General features: G+C 39.4%; 1 protein-coding gene across 4 annotated transcripts in view; it reads left to right on the top strand.

Annotated features, from left to right (window-relative positions):
* Nucleotides 1–16,422, top strand: part of LOC138735593 (uncharacterized protein C5orf34 homolog) — a 145,185-nt gene that overhangs the window by 59,366 nt on the left and 69,397 nt on the right. For all 4 annotated transcript variants that reach the window (XM_069883650.1, XM_069883631.1, XM_069883620.1 and 1 more), the window contains exon 13: nt 3,514–3,698. In XM_069883650.1, coding sequence (XP_069739751.1) covers nt 3,514–3,698 — 185 coding nt within the window. The remainder of the gene's footprint in view (nt 1–3,513; nt 3,699–16,422) is intronic.

Raw genomic sequence — 16,422 nt, 5'->3', positions numbered from 1 at the left:
AGGGTTGGTTAACATATTTTAGAAAATTAGCAGAAAGAAATAAAGCCCTAAAAACCAGTTGTCCTGAAAGTATTGTTTTTTTTTTAAAAGGGCAATTATCAAAAGAGGTAAATATTTTATACAGAAAGTGGTGGGTTCTTGGAATCCATTGTGAGGGGTGGTGGTGGAGGCTGGTACAATAGGGACATTCCAAAGTCTCTTAGATTTGAACTTGGATGCAAGAAAAATGCAGGGTTATGTGTGTGAAATCAGGAAGGGTTATATTGTAGTGTAGGTTCATTTGTGTTGCCCACATGGAGCAATCCGTGCTACAAGCCGACACAGGCAAGGACCCTCAACTCTTCCTCCGCTACATGGACGACTACTTTGGTGCTGTCTCACGTACCCACGATGAGCTCGTCGACTTCATCCACTTTGCTGCCAACTTCCACCCCGACCTCAAATCCATTTGGTCCATTGTAGCTTAGCACAACTTCATGGGCTGAAGGGCCTGTACTGTACATTAAAGCACAGAAACAGGCCCTTTTAGCTTGCACTTGTGATCCTCGGTATTGCTTGTATGTAGAAGTAGCCGCTTGTAGTTGCCTTTTGATGACTCTTAAGGAGACTGGCACTGTAGGCTCACCTGTATATAAGTGTCCTGATCTCTGCTCTTTGTTCAGTTTGGGACTAGCCTTGTAGAAGGCTAGCACTGCTGTGTTCTTGCTAATAAAAGCCTACGTTATTCTAGTGAGTTATTGACTGCGGTTCAGTACTGAATCATTTTTTTTTGCTTAGTCCCACTGCACCCAGTCCATAGCCCTCCATACCTCTCCCATCCATGTACCTGTCTACATTTTTTAAAATGTTAATATCAAGCCCACAGTCACCACCTCAGCTCATTCTACACTCCCACCACTCTCTGTGTGAAGAAGTTCCCCCTAAATATTTTGCATTTCACTCTTAACCTATTTCCTCTGGTTTGTATCTCTCCTACCCTCAATGGAAAAAGCCTTTCTTTATTTACTCTGTCTTTCCCCCTCATAATTTTAAATACCTCTATCCCCTCATTCATCTACGCTCTAGGGAATAAAGTTCTAACCTGTTTAACCTTTCCCTGTAACTCAGTTTTGGAAGTCCAGGCAACATCCCAGTAAATCTTCTCTGCATCCCATTTTTCCAGCTGGTTCAAATCCCTCTACGAGCTTTGAAAACCTTCTTTGTTGTCAACACGTGTCTAATCTTAGTGTCATCTGCAAACTTGCAGATCCAATTTATCATATTGTCCTCTAGCTCATTGATACAGATGATAAACAACAATGGTCCCTGCACTGATCCCTGAGGCACAGCACTTGTCACAAGGCCTTCATTCTAAGAAGCTTCTCCCATCCAGCCATTGTTGAATCCAGTTCACTACACCATGACTAACCTCCCATGTGGGATCTTGTCAAAGGTCTTATTAAAGTCCTTTTAACAGTACACATCTTACCAACAGTTTCTCCAGCACCCTTCCACATTTCTAGGCCTGGAGTGAAGCAGGGTGGTCCCAACCTGGCAAAGAGGGAGAACAAAGAACACATGGCACCTTTCTAGTGCTGTAGGGACAAGCCCACATTGGGAGCCAATAGCTCAGTGGCAGGAGGGCTGATCTAATTACAACAGCTCAAGGCCATGACCAGGCAGGCTGGAGAATGATTTACATGGAGCCAACAGCAAGATGTGCACTAATCGGTGGGGCGGAACCAAACCTTGATTGGCAGCTGGTGTGTCCTCTGACTAGGTAGGGGGCAGTGCTGTCACATGACAACCCTTCCCAGTACAGGGCTGTGGTGTAATTGGGCGAACAGACTAGAGGCCGAAATGGCCTGTTACCGTGCTATATATTTAAATCTAAATTTAACCATTGTGTTGGCCACACATCTGATGTGATAAGATCTGTACCAGTTGAGGCAGTGACCTGGTGTTTGCTAGTGGGGTCTGAATCCAAAGGCAGGTGGGAGAATGTGTTCCAGAGCTGCCACCAGGCCTCTGCAAGATTAAGTGAGTACTAAAGGGGAAGAGCTCTTCTTCACGGCTTGGGATTGGTGTGGCGTTCTGCTCATTCTGAATTGATGGGGGAAATAGAGAAGTCAAGGAGGGCAAATGTTGCATTGATGATTAGAAATTAAATGGTCAAGAGAGGACAAAAGGCCAGAAGGTGTGTCCACATTTCTTGTCAGAAGTACATGGATGGAGGGTGAAGTTGAAGAAGAGCGCAACATCATGTCAGGCCCTGAACTCATTGAGGTACAGCCGCGAGGTATGAAGGAGAGCCCTTCGCTGAGGACCGACTATTCAGCGTCGTTGAATGCTGAAGATGTGGGTAAAGTGTGAAACAGAGAGTAATGGGTTTACCTTTCCACTGCCCTCCAGTTCATCCAGGTTCTCTCTCCCTTTCCCCACCCCTTTCCCATTGTCTAGGTATCACCCTACCCCAGCCTAGTTTTGATACCTACATAAGATCATAAAATATAGAAACAGAAGTAGGCCATTCATCCCATCGATTACCTCCACCATTCAATCAGGGGCAGATCCTTTCTAGCACCCACCCCATTCCCCTGCCTTCTCCCCATAAACTTTGATAGCCTGAGTATTCAGATACTTATCAAGCTCTTGGCCTCCACAGTGCCCATGGTAGTAACTTCCAGAGGTTCACCTCTCTCTCTGGCTAAAGAAATTCTTCTGCATCCTGGAAATACTTCACATTCTACTCTGTCCAAGCCTTTCAGTGTTCGAACAGCTTCTATGAGGTCCTCCCTCATTTTTCTGAACTACAAGGAGTACGGTCCAAGAGCTATCAAATGTTCCTCAGATACTAAGCCCTCCATTCCAGGAGTCATTCTTGTGGATCTTCTCTGAACCGTCTCCAATGTCAACACATCCTTTCTTACATAAGGAGCCCAAATTCCAAGTGAGGTCTCACCAGTGTCTTATAAAGCTTCAACATCACATCCCTGCTCTTGTATCCTATTCTTCTAAATATAAGTGCTGACACTGCATTTTCTTTCTTCACCACCAACTCTTTCTGGAGGTTAACCTTTAGGGTATCCTGCATGAAGATTCCCAGGTTGCTTTACACTCCATTTTGAATGTTCGCCCCATCCAAATAACAGTAGGCTCTTCTTGCTTAATTTGTGTTTCTTTTCCGCCCCCCCCCTTCATTTTATCTGCCCATCATACCTCCCTCGCCTGGTTCCACCTACCTCTTGATGCTGGCTATCTCTGCTCTATACTGTCAGTCTTGATGCAGGGTGTCAACCTGAAACTTCTGGCCATCCCTTCCACCAAAGCTGCCTGACCCAATGCATTTTTCCATCGGTTTATTGCTTTTAAACTCCATTATTAATTTTCCGATATCCCAGAAATGGTTTGGAGAGTCCTGTAATTGACATGGATTTCACATTCCCTCCTGAGATCTCTTTCAGTTGAAGATCTGGTTGCAAAGTTCCAGTTGAGTAACCCCACTGAAGTTTTCTTTAACACACGTGCCTCCAGTTCTGCTGGAGAATACCAGCTACCTGAAGCATGAGCCCCCTTCACCTGCTGGTCCTGCCCCTCAAACACCCACAGAAACCACCATCCTCTCCCAGGGGGGCTGGACCGTGGAGGCAGCGCTGAAGGAGACCAGCAGAGCAATCCAGGATATCGAGCAGCTGCTGGGAGCTAACCAGAAGGTGCAGGTGGGAAAACTAAATGAGAGCAGCGAAGAGTTGGGTGCTGTTGGGGAAGCGAATGGGATGTACTAGATAATGGGGGCAGTGGGAAGTCCTTCGAGTCCAGTTGATATGTAGGAAAGTTGATCCACACGGGGAGCTTGATGAAGGGTTCTGGCCCAAAATCTTTTCTACCACCAATGCTGCTCGACCTGCCTAGTTCCTCTGGCAAATTGTGTGTCGCTCCGGATTCCAGCGCCTGCAGTCTCTCGTGAGTCTATGGGGAACTAGTTTTGGGTCTGTGTGATCAAGACTGTGTCAGCGGTGGAGGAGCGAACACCCAGCTGAGAAAGGTTGTGGGTTAGCGTAATCTGGAGGATGTCCACATCGTAACACTGGCCAGGGTTTGTGTTTCAACCCATTGTCATTTGGTGAAAGAAATCTGGTGGGATTTACAGGGAACTTCCTACCACAATGACTCCCTGGTGGCAAAGAGCTCGGACTCTATGTAAATGAAGCCATGTCTGCCTTGTAATGTGTTTTTCTCACACCATGGCTTCTGAAAGTATGCTTGGTGACTGCACAATAGGATCCCACAAACACCAACAAGGCTTGATGATCCACTGACCAGGAGTGGTCCTTGCTGTGCAAGAAGGCAGTAGGGTTTTATATAAGTTTGAATCAGCTCCCATCCACATGAAAAATTCCAACTTGCATGCTCTCCATGCACCATGAAAGCTTCCTATAATTTGGGATTCCTACAGCGAGAGAGCAGGTGAAAGTTGTAAGGGATTTTTCTACTTAATATCTATATTTAATGGGGAAGAGGCTGCATTTTGTATAGAGTGGTTTATGGGTGGTAATAAAGTTTAAGATTTGTGCAGTCATTGTCCTCTCACGGTTTGAGAATGTGTTGGCTTAAAACTGGTGTGGCATTTAGCAGGAGTTAAAGCACGTTTTTGAAGTCATACATTTACGATATATGTATAGTCTGATTCATGATCTGAAGAGAGAGATTTTATTTTGTAATTTTTTAAAATTCATACTGTTCCACTCATAAGATGAATAAAATCTGGGAATAATTTATTCAAATTATTTATTGCAATGGTGAGAATTTTGCTTTAAACAAGAGTCACAGGTTGAATACGTGGTGAAAAAGGTCTGGGCATTCATAGAAGAGGAAGTTGTCTCGAGGAGACATCGTCTGTTGCTGGGAATGTCAGGGAAATGTACTGAATTTGCCATAATTGATCAACCCCGTGTTTATGTTCCACTCCACTTAATTCCCATCCATGTACATATCCTCTTCTTTATCTTGAGATTATCTAGCTTCCCCTTTAATATATATTTAGTGCTTCTTGTTCAATGATTTATTGTGAGAGAAAGTTGCACATTTCCATGGTAATAATACTTTCAAATATCAGAACATAGAATGTTCTTTGGCCCACGATGATGTGCCAACCTATAAAGACCTAAAAAAAACTAAACCCACCCTACTTCATAACCCTCCATTTTCTTTCAACCTGTGCCTGTCTAAGAGTCTCTTAAATGTCCCTATTGTTCCAGCCTCCACCACCACCCCTGGCAATGCATTCCAGGCATCCACAATCCTTGATATCTCACTTAAACCTTCCTCCATCGAACAATTACAACACAGAAACAGACCACCTCGGCCCCTCGAGTTTGTGCCAAACCATTTTTTTTTACTAGTCCCACTGACCTGAACCAAGCCCATAGCTCTCCATGCCTCTCCCATCCATGTACCTGTCCTAATTCCTCTTAAATATTAAAACTGAGCCCGCATTTACCTCTTCAGATGGAAGCTCATTCCACACTCCAACCACTCTCTGTGTGAAGAAGTTCTCCCTAAACATTTCACATTTCACTCTTAACCCATGTTCTCTGGTTTGTATCTCACCTACCTTCAATGGAAAAATTACTCCATTGATCCCCCTCATAATTTTAAATACCTCTATAAAATCGCCCCTCATTTTACACTCCAGGAAACAAAGTCCTAACCTATTTAACCTTTCCCTGTAACTCAGTTCCTTGAAGTTTTCACTGATCTCTGTTGGGTTATATGTAATTTGTTTGTCCTTTTTCCTTGATGCCAATACCGTTCTTTTAGCTTGTCCTGTTTTAAGCTGCCAGGCTAGTATTTTGTGCGTTTTTTCTCCTAGCTCATAATACTTCTGTTTTATCTTCATTATGTTCTTCTCCATCTTATACGTTTGTAGTGTTTTGTATTTTATTTTTTTGTCTACCAATTCTCTCTTTATGTTGTATCTTCCCTTATTGCCAATTCTTTTTCTGTACTTACTATTTCGCTTTCCAGCTGTTCTATTTCCCGATTGTAGTCCTTTTTCATCTTGGTTACATAACTTATTATCTGCCCTCTGATGAAGACTTTCATTGCATCCCATAATATAAATTTGTCTTTCACTGATTCTGTATTTATTTCAAAGTACATTTTAATTTGGCGCTCAATAAATTCTCTAAATTCCTGCCTTTTAAGTAGCGTGGAGTTTAATCTCCATCTATATGTTCTTCGTGGGATGTCCTCCAGTTCTATTGCTAATAACAGGGGTGAGTGATCAGATAACAATCTAGCTTTATATTCAGTTTTCCTAACACTCCCTTGGATATGGGCTGACAACGGGAACATGTCTATCCTTGAGTATGTTTGATGTCTACTTGAATAATATGAGTATTCCTTCTCCTTTGGGTGTTGTCTCCTCCATATATCCAAAAGTTGCATTTCCTGCACTGATTTAACCATAAATTTGGCTACTTTGTTCTTTTTGCTAGTCTTTTGTCCAGTTTTATCCATCTTTGAATCCAAATTAAGGTTAAAGTCCCCTCCTATCAATATATTCCCCCGCGTATCTACAATCTTCAAAAAAATATCTTGCATAAACTTTTGATCCTCTTCATTAGGCACATATACATTGACCAAATTCCAGAGTTCTGAATATATCTGACACTTTATCATTACATACCTCCCTGCTGGGTCTATTATTTCCTCCTCTATTTTGATTGGTACATTTTTATTGATTAATATAGCTACACCTCTGGCTTTTGAATTATATGATGCTGCCATTACATGCCCTACCCAGTCTCTCTTTAATATGTTATGTTCCACTTCAGTTAGATGCGGTTCCTGCACGAATGCTATATCTATTTTTTTCTTTTTTCAGTAAATTTAATAGCCTCTTTCTTTTGATTTGGTTATGTATTCCATTATTATTTATAGTCATATAGTTCAACATGGCCATCTCATACTCTGTTTACATCTCATTTCCGCTTCATCACCACCACCTTTCCCCTTTTCCCCATTTTCATTTCTCAGTTTTCCTTTTTTGAACTCAATGTATGACAACACTTCTAAAACATAAAATACTTCAACCATTCCCACATCTATAATTCCATTAACCCCAAGTGTCCCCTCCCCCCACCCCCGAGTCACCCCTTGTCCCTTGCCGGGCAAGCACAACTCCCCTCTCCATTCGGACTGCGAATCCATTTGCAAATGTCAACAGATTTTGCAGTGACTGTTATTCTATCCCACCCAACCCCCTCCAGAAAAGACTTTTATCTTCACATTAAATCAAAGATCCCCCTCTTTTCTTCTCTTTTTCTTTTTTTTTAACCCACTCCTCTTTTTTCCTCCGCCCTTATCCCTTACTTCCCTTTTCTTCCCTCCTTTAGTTCTTACTTATACATTATTTATACATCTTCGTATGTAGTTTGTCGTCATTCTTCATTCTTGTTACATCTCTTCATCTCTCTTTCTGTCCTGCAGGCGTTCTGCAAATCCTCGTGCTTTCTCCGGATCCGAGAACAGTCTGTTTTGCTCCCCCGGGATAACTATTTTAAGCACCGCTGGATATCTTAACAAATTTATAGCCTTTTTTCCATAGGATCGATTTTGCTTTGTTAAACTTCTTCCTCTTCTTTAGGAGCTCAAAACTTATGTCTGGGTAGAAAAAAAAAATTTGACCTTTGTACTCCAGTGGTTTTTTTGTCTTCTCTAATTTTATTCATTGCCTTCTCCAATATATTTTCTCTTGTCGTTCTTTAACTTTTTTGTCACTTTCTTCCAATTTTCTTTTTAAGTCGTTCACTTCCATTTCTACTGCCATTACACGTTCTTCCACATTTTCTAATCCTTTCCCTACATCTGTTATGACCAGCTCTATTCTACTCACTTTTTCTTCTGTACTTTTGATTTTTCTTTTCATTTCACTAAATTCTAGTGTCAACCATTCTTTTAATGCTTTCATTTGTTCTTGAAAATTTTTTTATCTATGCACTGTCCATTCATTTTACTTTCTATTCCTCTGTGCGGAGCTTGGTCTTCTTCTGTGTCTGCTCTTGGGTTTGTGTCTTCTACTTCTCTTCCTTGTATCTGTGTCTCTTCTGACTTTCTTGTTGAGCTGCTTGCCTCAGTTTGTTGGGGGTTTTTTTCATGGCTTCTTGATGTTGGTCCTCTTCTTCTGGGCTGGTTATCTGTTGGGGCTCCTGAACTCAGTTCCTGAAGTCTGGGCAACCTCCTTGAAAATCTTCTCTGCCCTCTTTCCATCTTATTGATAACTTTCCTGTAGATCGATGACCAAAACTGCACACAATACTCCACATTTGGCCTCACCAATGTTTCACACAACTTTAACATATCATCCCAACTCCTGTACTCAGTATTTTGATTTATGAAGGCCTTTACAACCCCATCTACCTGTGACACCACTTTCAGGGAATTGTATATCTATATTCCCAGATCCATCTGTTCTTCTGCACACTGAGGATGCCCTTCCATTTACTTTTCTTGGTTTGTCCTTTGAAAATTCAACACCTCACACTTGTCTGCATTAAATTCCATCTAGCATTTTTCAGTCCATTTTCCCAGCTAGTTCAGATCCCTCTGCAACCTTTGAAAACCTTCTTCGCCGTCCACCACGTCTCCAATCTTAGTGTCATCTGTGAACTTGCTGATCCAATTGACCACATTATCATCCAGATCATTGATATAGATGATGAACAACAATGGTCCCAGCACCGATCCCTGAGGCCACACCGCTAGTCACAGGCCTCCAATCTGAGAAGCATCATCCACCACTAGTCTCTGGCTTCTCCCATCCATCCATCTTTGAATCTTGTTTACTACTTCACCATGAATACTCAGCGTCTGAACCTCCCTGACTAACCTCTCATGCAGGACCTTGTCAAAGGCCCTACTAAAGTCCATGTAGACAACATCCACAACCTTTCCTTCGTCAACTTTCCTGGTAACATCGAAAAACTATCAGGTTAAATATGACCTACCACTCACAAAGCTATATTGACTATCCCTAATCAGACCCTGGCTATCCAAATAATTGTATGTACGATCTCTTAGAATACCTTCCAATAATTTATCTACCACTGACGTCAGGCTCACCAGCCTGTACTTACCAGGTTTACTTTTGGTGCCTTTTTTAAACAATGGAACAATGTGAGCTACCTTCCAATCCTTTGGCACCACCCCCATGGCTAAAGACATTTTAAATATTTCTGCCAGAGCCCCTGCAATTTCTACACACGCCTCCCTCAAGGTCCAACGGAATGTTTTCAGGTCCTGGGGATTTATCCACCCTTGTTTGCTTTAAGACAGCAAGCACTTCCTCCTCTTTTATTTGTATAGGTTGCATGACCTCACTGCTTGTTCTACTTAATTCCCATGACTCTGTTCTTGTTTCCTGAGTGAATATTGAAGCACCTCCCCCATCTATTTTGGCTCCATACAAAGCCGACCACTCTGATTTTCAAGGGGACTAATTTTGTCCCTTACCATCCTTTTGCTGTGAATATACCTATAGAAACCCTTATAACCTTATACAGCACAGAACAGGCTAGTTTGGCCCTACTAGTCCATGCCAGAACAAATCCCCACCCTCCTAGTCCCACTGACCAGCACCCGGTCCATACCCCTCCAGTCCTCTCCCCTCCATGTAATTATCCAGTCTTTCCTTAAATGTAAATAACGTTCCTGCTTCAACCACCTCCGCCGGAAGCTTATTCCACATCCCAGCCACCCTTTGCATGAAGAAATTTCCTCTCATGTTCCCCTTATAATTTTCCCCCTTCAATCTCAAACCATAGCCTCTGGTTTGAATCTTCCCCACTCTTAATTGAAAAACCCTATCCACGTTGACTCTTTCTGTCCCTTTTAAAATGTTGAACACCTCCATCAAATCCCCCCTCAATCTTCTACGCTCCAGAGAAAAAAGCTCCAGGCTGCTCAACCTTTCCCTGTAACTCAAACCCTGACATCCTGTCAACATTCTCGTGAACCTTCTCTGCACTCTCTTTATTTTGTTTATATCCTTCCTATAATTTGGTGACCAAAAACTGCACACAGTATTCCAAACTTGGCCTCGCCAATGCTTTGTACAATTTCATCATAACATCCCAACTCTTGAATTCAATACTCCGATTTATGAAGGCCAACATTCCAAATGCCTTCTTCACCACACCATCTACCTGAGTATCAACTTTGAGGGTACTATTTACCATAACTCCTAAATCCCTTTGTTGCTCTGCACTCCTCAATTGTCTACCATTCATTGTATATGACCTATTTAGATTTGCCTTTCCAAAATGCAACACTTCACACTTATCCATATTAAATTCCATCAGCCATTTCTCTAGCTTTCCTATATCTCTTTTTAAGCTACGGTAATCTTCCTCACTGTCCACAAGACCACCAATCTTTGTATCATCTGCAAACTTACTTATCCAATTCACCACCCCTTCTTCCAGATCGTTAATATATATAACAAACAATAGTGGACCCAGGACTGATCCCTGAGGAACTCCACTAGTCACCGGCCTCAAATTTGACAAGCAATTTTCTACCACTACTCTCTGAAACCTCCCAGCCAACCACTGCTGAATCCATTTCACTACTTTATTTATACCTAATGCCTCTACCTTTTTACCTAACCTCCTGTGGGGAACTTTGTCAAAAGCTTTACTAAAGTCTAAATAGACAACATCCACAGCTTTCCCTTCATCAATCTTTTTCGTAACCCCCTCGAAAAACTTTATAAAGTTTGTTAAGTATGATGTACCCCTGACAAAACCATGCTGACTACTACCTATCAATCCCTGTTCATCCAAATATTTGAAAATGCCATCCCTCAGAACACCTTCCATCAACTTACCCACCACAGACGTCAGACTCATGGGCCTATAATTCCCAGGTTTACATTTGGACCCTTTCTTAAACAGCAGAACAACATGAGCCACCCTCCAATCCTCTGGCACTACCCCCATGACCAGTGACATCCTAAATATCTCTGTTAATGGCCCCACTATCTGTCTACAAGCCTCCCTGAGTGTCCTTGGGAATACTTTGTCCGGACCCAGAGATTTATCCACCTTTATCTTTTTTAACACAGCCATCACTACCTCCTCCGTTATTCTTAAATGATTCATGACCTCCCCACTACTTTTCTTTACTTCAACTGGTACAATATTTGGGAGGAGTCACGTGATGGAGTAGTGATCGGTCAGGGAATTCCAGCCCTCTCTGGAAAAGTAGAAAAAAAACACACAAAACAAAGGTACAAGAATAAAAATTAAAACAAAGTAAAAGTAAAGGTGAGAAGAAAATGGCAGCGAAGAGAGAAAAGTCGAAAGTAACGGGAAGAATAAAGAACGTCGGAAGAAGAAGGTGAAGGCCTTACCTGCCCGAGGAGGCCCGCCGCGGAGAGAGAAGCCCGCTCCCTAAGGTCGGTGGAAGTCCCGAGCTCGGGACTACAAAAATGGCTCGCGGACCCGAGTAAAAGTGCGCATGTAACAGCGATGTGTATGGAGAAAAAACACTGACGGGAGGGGGGAACAGCTGAGGAGTCGATCTCCATAGCTGAGAGTGATAGCTGCAACACAGCAACAGGAAGAGAACACAGAAAACAACGAGAACAAGAAAGAAGAGAGAAAAAAGAAAACAAGGAAACAACAGATGGCCAACCCAGAGGAAGAAGAAGAAGAAGAACATAGAGAAATGGAAGAAGAAGGGAAAGGCAAGACAATGGATATATATTTTTTTTAAAGAATATATGGAATCAGTGAAAGAATGGCAATTACAAGAATTTAATGAGATAAAAAGAAGAATTAAAAATGCAGAAGAAAAAATGAATAAAATGGAAATGGCTATATCAGAATTGGCAAAAAGAGTGGAAAATATGGAAGAACGAGAAATAATCGTAGAAATGGAAGTAGAGGACTTAAAAGAGAAATTAGAAGAATCTAATAAAAAAGTTAAAGAGGCACATGAGCTGTTAGCTCAGAAGATAGATATAATGGAAAACTATAATAGAAGAAATAATATAAAGATAGTGGGCCTTAAGGAAGATTAAGAAGGCAAGAATATGAGAGAATTTATAAAAGATTGGATCCCCAGGGTCCTAGGAAGACCAGAATTACAGGAAGAATGGAAATAGAGAGGGCACATAGAACACTAGCCCCGAAACCACAACTGCAGCAAAAACCAAGATCCATTTTAGTAAAATTTTTAAGATACACAACAAGAGAAAATATATTGGAGAAAGGAATGAAGAATATAAGAGAAGACAAAAAGCCACTGGAATACAAAGGTCAAAATTTTTTTTTCTATCCAGACATAAGTTTTGAACTCCTGAAGAAGAGGAAGGAGTTCAATACAGCGAAAACGATCCTATGGAAAAAAGGATATAAATTTATGTTAAAGTACCCAGCGGTACTTAAAATAGTTATTCCAGGGCAACAAAACAGACTATTCTCAGATCCGGAGGAAGCACGAAAATTTGCAGAACAACTACAAAACAAGCAGAGAGATGAAGACATGTAATGAGAGTAAAAATGACCACGAACTATATGTATGTTTGTATATGGGTATATATGTGTGTACATGAGTGTATCTGTATTTAGAGGAAAATATATAGAGTATAGATAAGAATTAATAAGGGAATAAAGGGAACAGAGGAAATAAGGAGGGAATTAAAAGAGTGACCTTTGTTATATATGAAAATTGAAATCTTTTCCAGGGGGGCCGGGTGGGGAGGAGTTAAGGTCACTGCAAAATCAGTTGACGCTTGCGAGTGAATTCACAAATCCAAATGGAGAGGGGAGATGTGGTTGCCCGACAAGGGATAAAGGGCAACTCAGGAGGGGGAGGGGAGAATGGGGTTAAAGAAGTTTTATATAGGAGAATAAGGGAAATGTTTGATGTTGTAGAAATGTTATCTTATAAAGTGTTCAAAACAAGAAAGCTGAAATGGATAAAAAGGAAAGGTGATGATGAGGAAACGGAAAGGGAAGATAAACAAAGTATGAAATGGCTACATTGAACTATATGACTAAATATTAACGGAATACATAACCAAATCAAAAGGAAGAAACTGCTAAATTTACTGAAAAAAGAAAAAATTGATATAGCATTCGTGCAAGAAACACATTTAACTGAAATGGAGCATAAGAAATTAAAGAGAGATTGGGTGGGACATTTAACAGCAGCGTCAAATAATTCAAAAGCTAGAGGAGTAGCTATATTAATCAGTAAAAATGTACCAATTAAAATAGAAGAGGAAATAATAGATCCAGCAGGGAGATATGTAATGATAAAATGTTAGATATATTCGGAATTTTGGAATCTACTCAATGTATATTCACCTAACGAAGAAGATCAAAAGTTTATGCAAGATATTATTTTGAAGATAGCAGACACGCAAGGGAACATATTAATAGGAGGGGATTTCAACCTTAATTTGGATTCAAATATGGAATGAAGGAAGATACAACTAAAAGAAGAGAATTGGCAGATAAAAAAATAAAATATGAAACACTACAAACATATAAGGTGGAGAAGAACATAATGAAGACAAAACAGAAATATTATGAACTAGGGGAAAAAACGCACAAAATTGTAGCATGGCAGCTTAAGACAGAACAAACTAAGAAAATGGTATTGGCATCAAGGAAAAAAGATAAACAAATCACATATAATCCAACGGAGATAAATGAAAACTTCAGAGAATTCTATGAACAATTATACCAAACTGAAAACGAAGGGAAAGAAGGCAAAATAGATGAATTTTTAACTAAAATTGAACTACCAAAATTACAAATAGAGGAACAAAATAAATTAACAACCATTTGAAATAGTAGAATTACAAGAGATAATAAAAAAACTAACAAATAATAAAACACCAGGAGAGGATGGATTCCCAATAGAATTCTATAAAACATTTAAAGATTTATTAATTCCTCCCCTCCTGGAAGTAATCAACCAGATTGACAAAACACAAAGCTTACCAGATTCATGTAAAACAGCCATAATTACAGTAATACTAAAGCAAGGGAAGGATCCACTCGCACCAGCGTCATATAGACCAATATCATTACTTAACACAGATTATAAGATAATAGCTAAACTATTATGTACCTAAAATGGTAAATCTAGACCAAACTGGATTTATTAAAAAAAGATGGACAACAGACAATATTTGTAAATTTATTAACTTAATTCATGCATTAGAAGGGAGTAAAGCACCAACAGTAGCAGTTGCTTTAGACTCAGAGAAGGCCTTTGACAGAGTAGAATGGAATTATTTATTCAAAGTATTGCAAAAATTCAGTTTACCAGAGAAGTATATTAATTGGATTAAAGCATTATATAAGGGGCCATTGGTGAAAGTGACAGTAAATGGATATATATCAAAGCAATTTAATTTAAGCTGATCAACAAGGCAGGGATGCCCACTATCACCCTTATTGTTTGCGTTAGCTATAGAACCACTAGCAGAATTGATATGAACAGAAAATAAAATAAAAGGGATAAAAATAAAAGACAAGGAATATAAAATCAGTTTATTTGCAGATGATGTTATAGTATACTTAACAGAACCAGAATATCAATAAAAGAATTATATAAGAAGTTGAAGGAATATGGAGAAGTGTCGGGTTACAAGATTAACGCAAATAAAAGTGAAGCAATGCCAGTGAATAATGCGGATTTTTTAAAATTTAAGAAGGAATCACCATTCAGATGGCAAATGCAAGCAATAAAATACCTAGGTATACAAATAAATAAAAATCTCAGCCATCTTATAAACTCAATTATTATCCATTAATGAAAAAATTATAGGACGATTTAGAGCATTGGAAAGATTTACCACTAACACTAATAGGAAGGATAAACTGTATTAAAATGAACATTTTCCCAAGGATACAATACCTATTTCAGGCATTGCCAATACACTTGACAGAGAAATTCTTCAAGGAGTTAAAGAAAATAATAAGGACATTTTTATGGAAAGGGGGGAAACCAAGGATAGCACTAGATAAATTAACAGAATGGTATAAACAAGGAGGCTTACAACTGCCAAACTTTAAAAATTATTTTAGAGCCGCACAATTAAGATACCTATCAGATTTTTATCAAACAAGGGAAAAGCCAGATTGGACTAGATTAGAACTAGATAAAATAGGGGAGAAGATACCTGAACATATATTATATAAATGGGATGAAAAATTGGTACAACGTAGGAGTTCTCCAGTATTACATCTTCTGCTCAATATTTGGAAGAAGATTCATGTAGAAAGGAATAAAACAAATGACCAACTACCAAAACTAATACTGACGCAAAATCAGCTAATCCCTTTTACAATAGATAACCTTTCCTTTAGAGAATGGGAGAAAAAAGGGATCAAAAGAATTGAAAATTGTTTTTCAGGTAATAAATTACTATCCTTTGAACAAATGAAGGATAAATATAATATAACTCAAGGTACAGTGTTGGCATACTACCAACTGAAATCCTACTTGAAGGACATATTGGGAAGCAGTCTGAGTTTACCAGAGGGAAGTAATTTTGAATATGTGATTACAGATACAATGATAATCAAAAAATTTATAACAAATATGTATATTAAACTGCAAGAAAAGGAGAATGAGGAAACAAATGGTAAAACTAAACAAAAATGGGAACAAGATTTAAACATAAAGATAAAGAAGGAAACATGGGAGAAGTTATTTTCTGGGACTATGAGAAATACAATAAACATGAGGTTACGTATGATACAATATAACTGGATACACATGCTATACATTACACCTCAAAAGTTAAATAAATGGGACCCAACAGTATCTGACAGATATTTTCGTTGTAAAAAAGAAGTGGGAACAACAATTCATGCAGTCTAGACATGTGAGAAAGTAGAAAAATTTTGGGAAGATCTAAACCAGATATTAAATCAAATTACAGAAAACAATATACCAAAAAACCCAGAGATCTTCCTCCTAAGTAACATAAAAAACAAAGAATTTGGACTTGATTTGGATGGTGCACAAAAAAGATTTGTTATGATAGCTCTAGCCGTAGCAAAAAAATGTATTATGTCAACTTGGAAATTAGAAGATAACTTGAGAATACAACAATGGTATGTAGAAATGAATAAATGTATTCCATTAGAAAAAATAACATATAATTTAAGAAATAATATTGAAATATTTGAACAAATATGGGAGCCATACATGAAACACAATAGAGAAAACCTACCGGGGACATCTACCACCTAAAATAACGAAAGGAGAAGGAAATGAAAAGAATTGACTTAGTGGAATTTCTTGTTTATTTTTATTGAATGGTTTAATGTGTCTTAGATTTTGTACTTTAAATGAATGGGGGTGGAGGTAGGGAGGGTGGGATGGGAGGAGGGAGGTGGGGGGGAATGA

This window comes from Narcine bancroftii, chromosome 1 (assembly GCF_036971445.1).
Source record: "Narcine bancroftii isolate sNarBan1 chromosome 1, sNarBan1.hap1, whole genome shotgun sequence".
NCBI lineage: Eukaryota > Metazoa > Chordata > Chondrichthyes > Torpediniformes > Narcinidae > Narcine > Narcine bancroftii.
The sequence above is the reverse complement of the archived record's forward strand: the minus strand, read 5'-3'. Positions and strand labels throughout refer to the sequence as shown.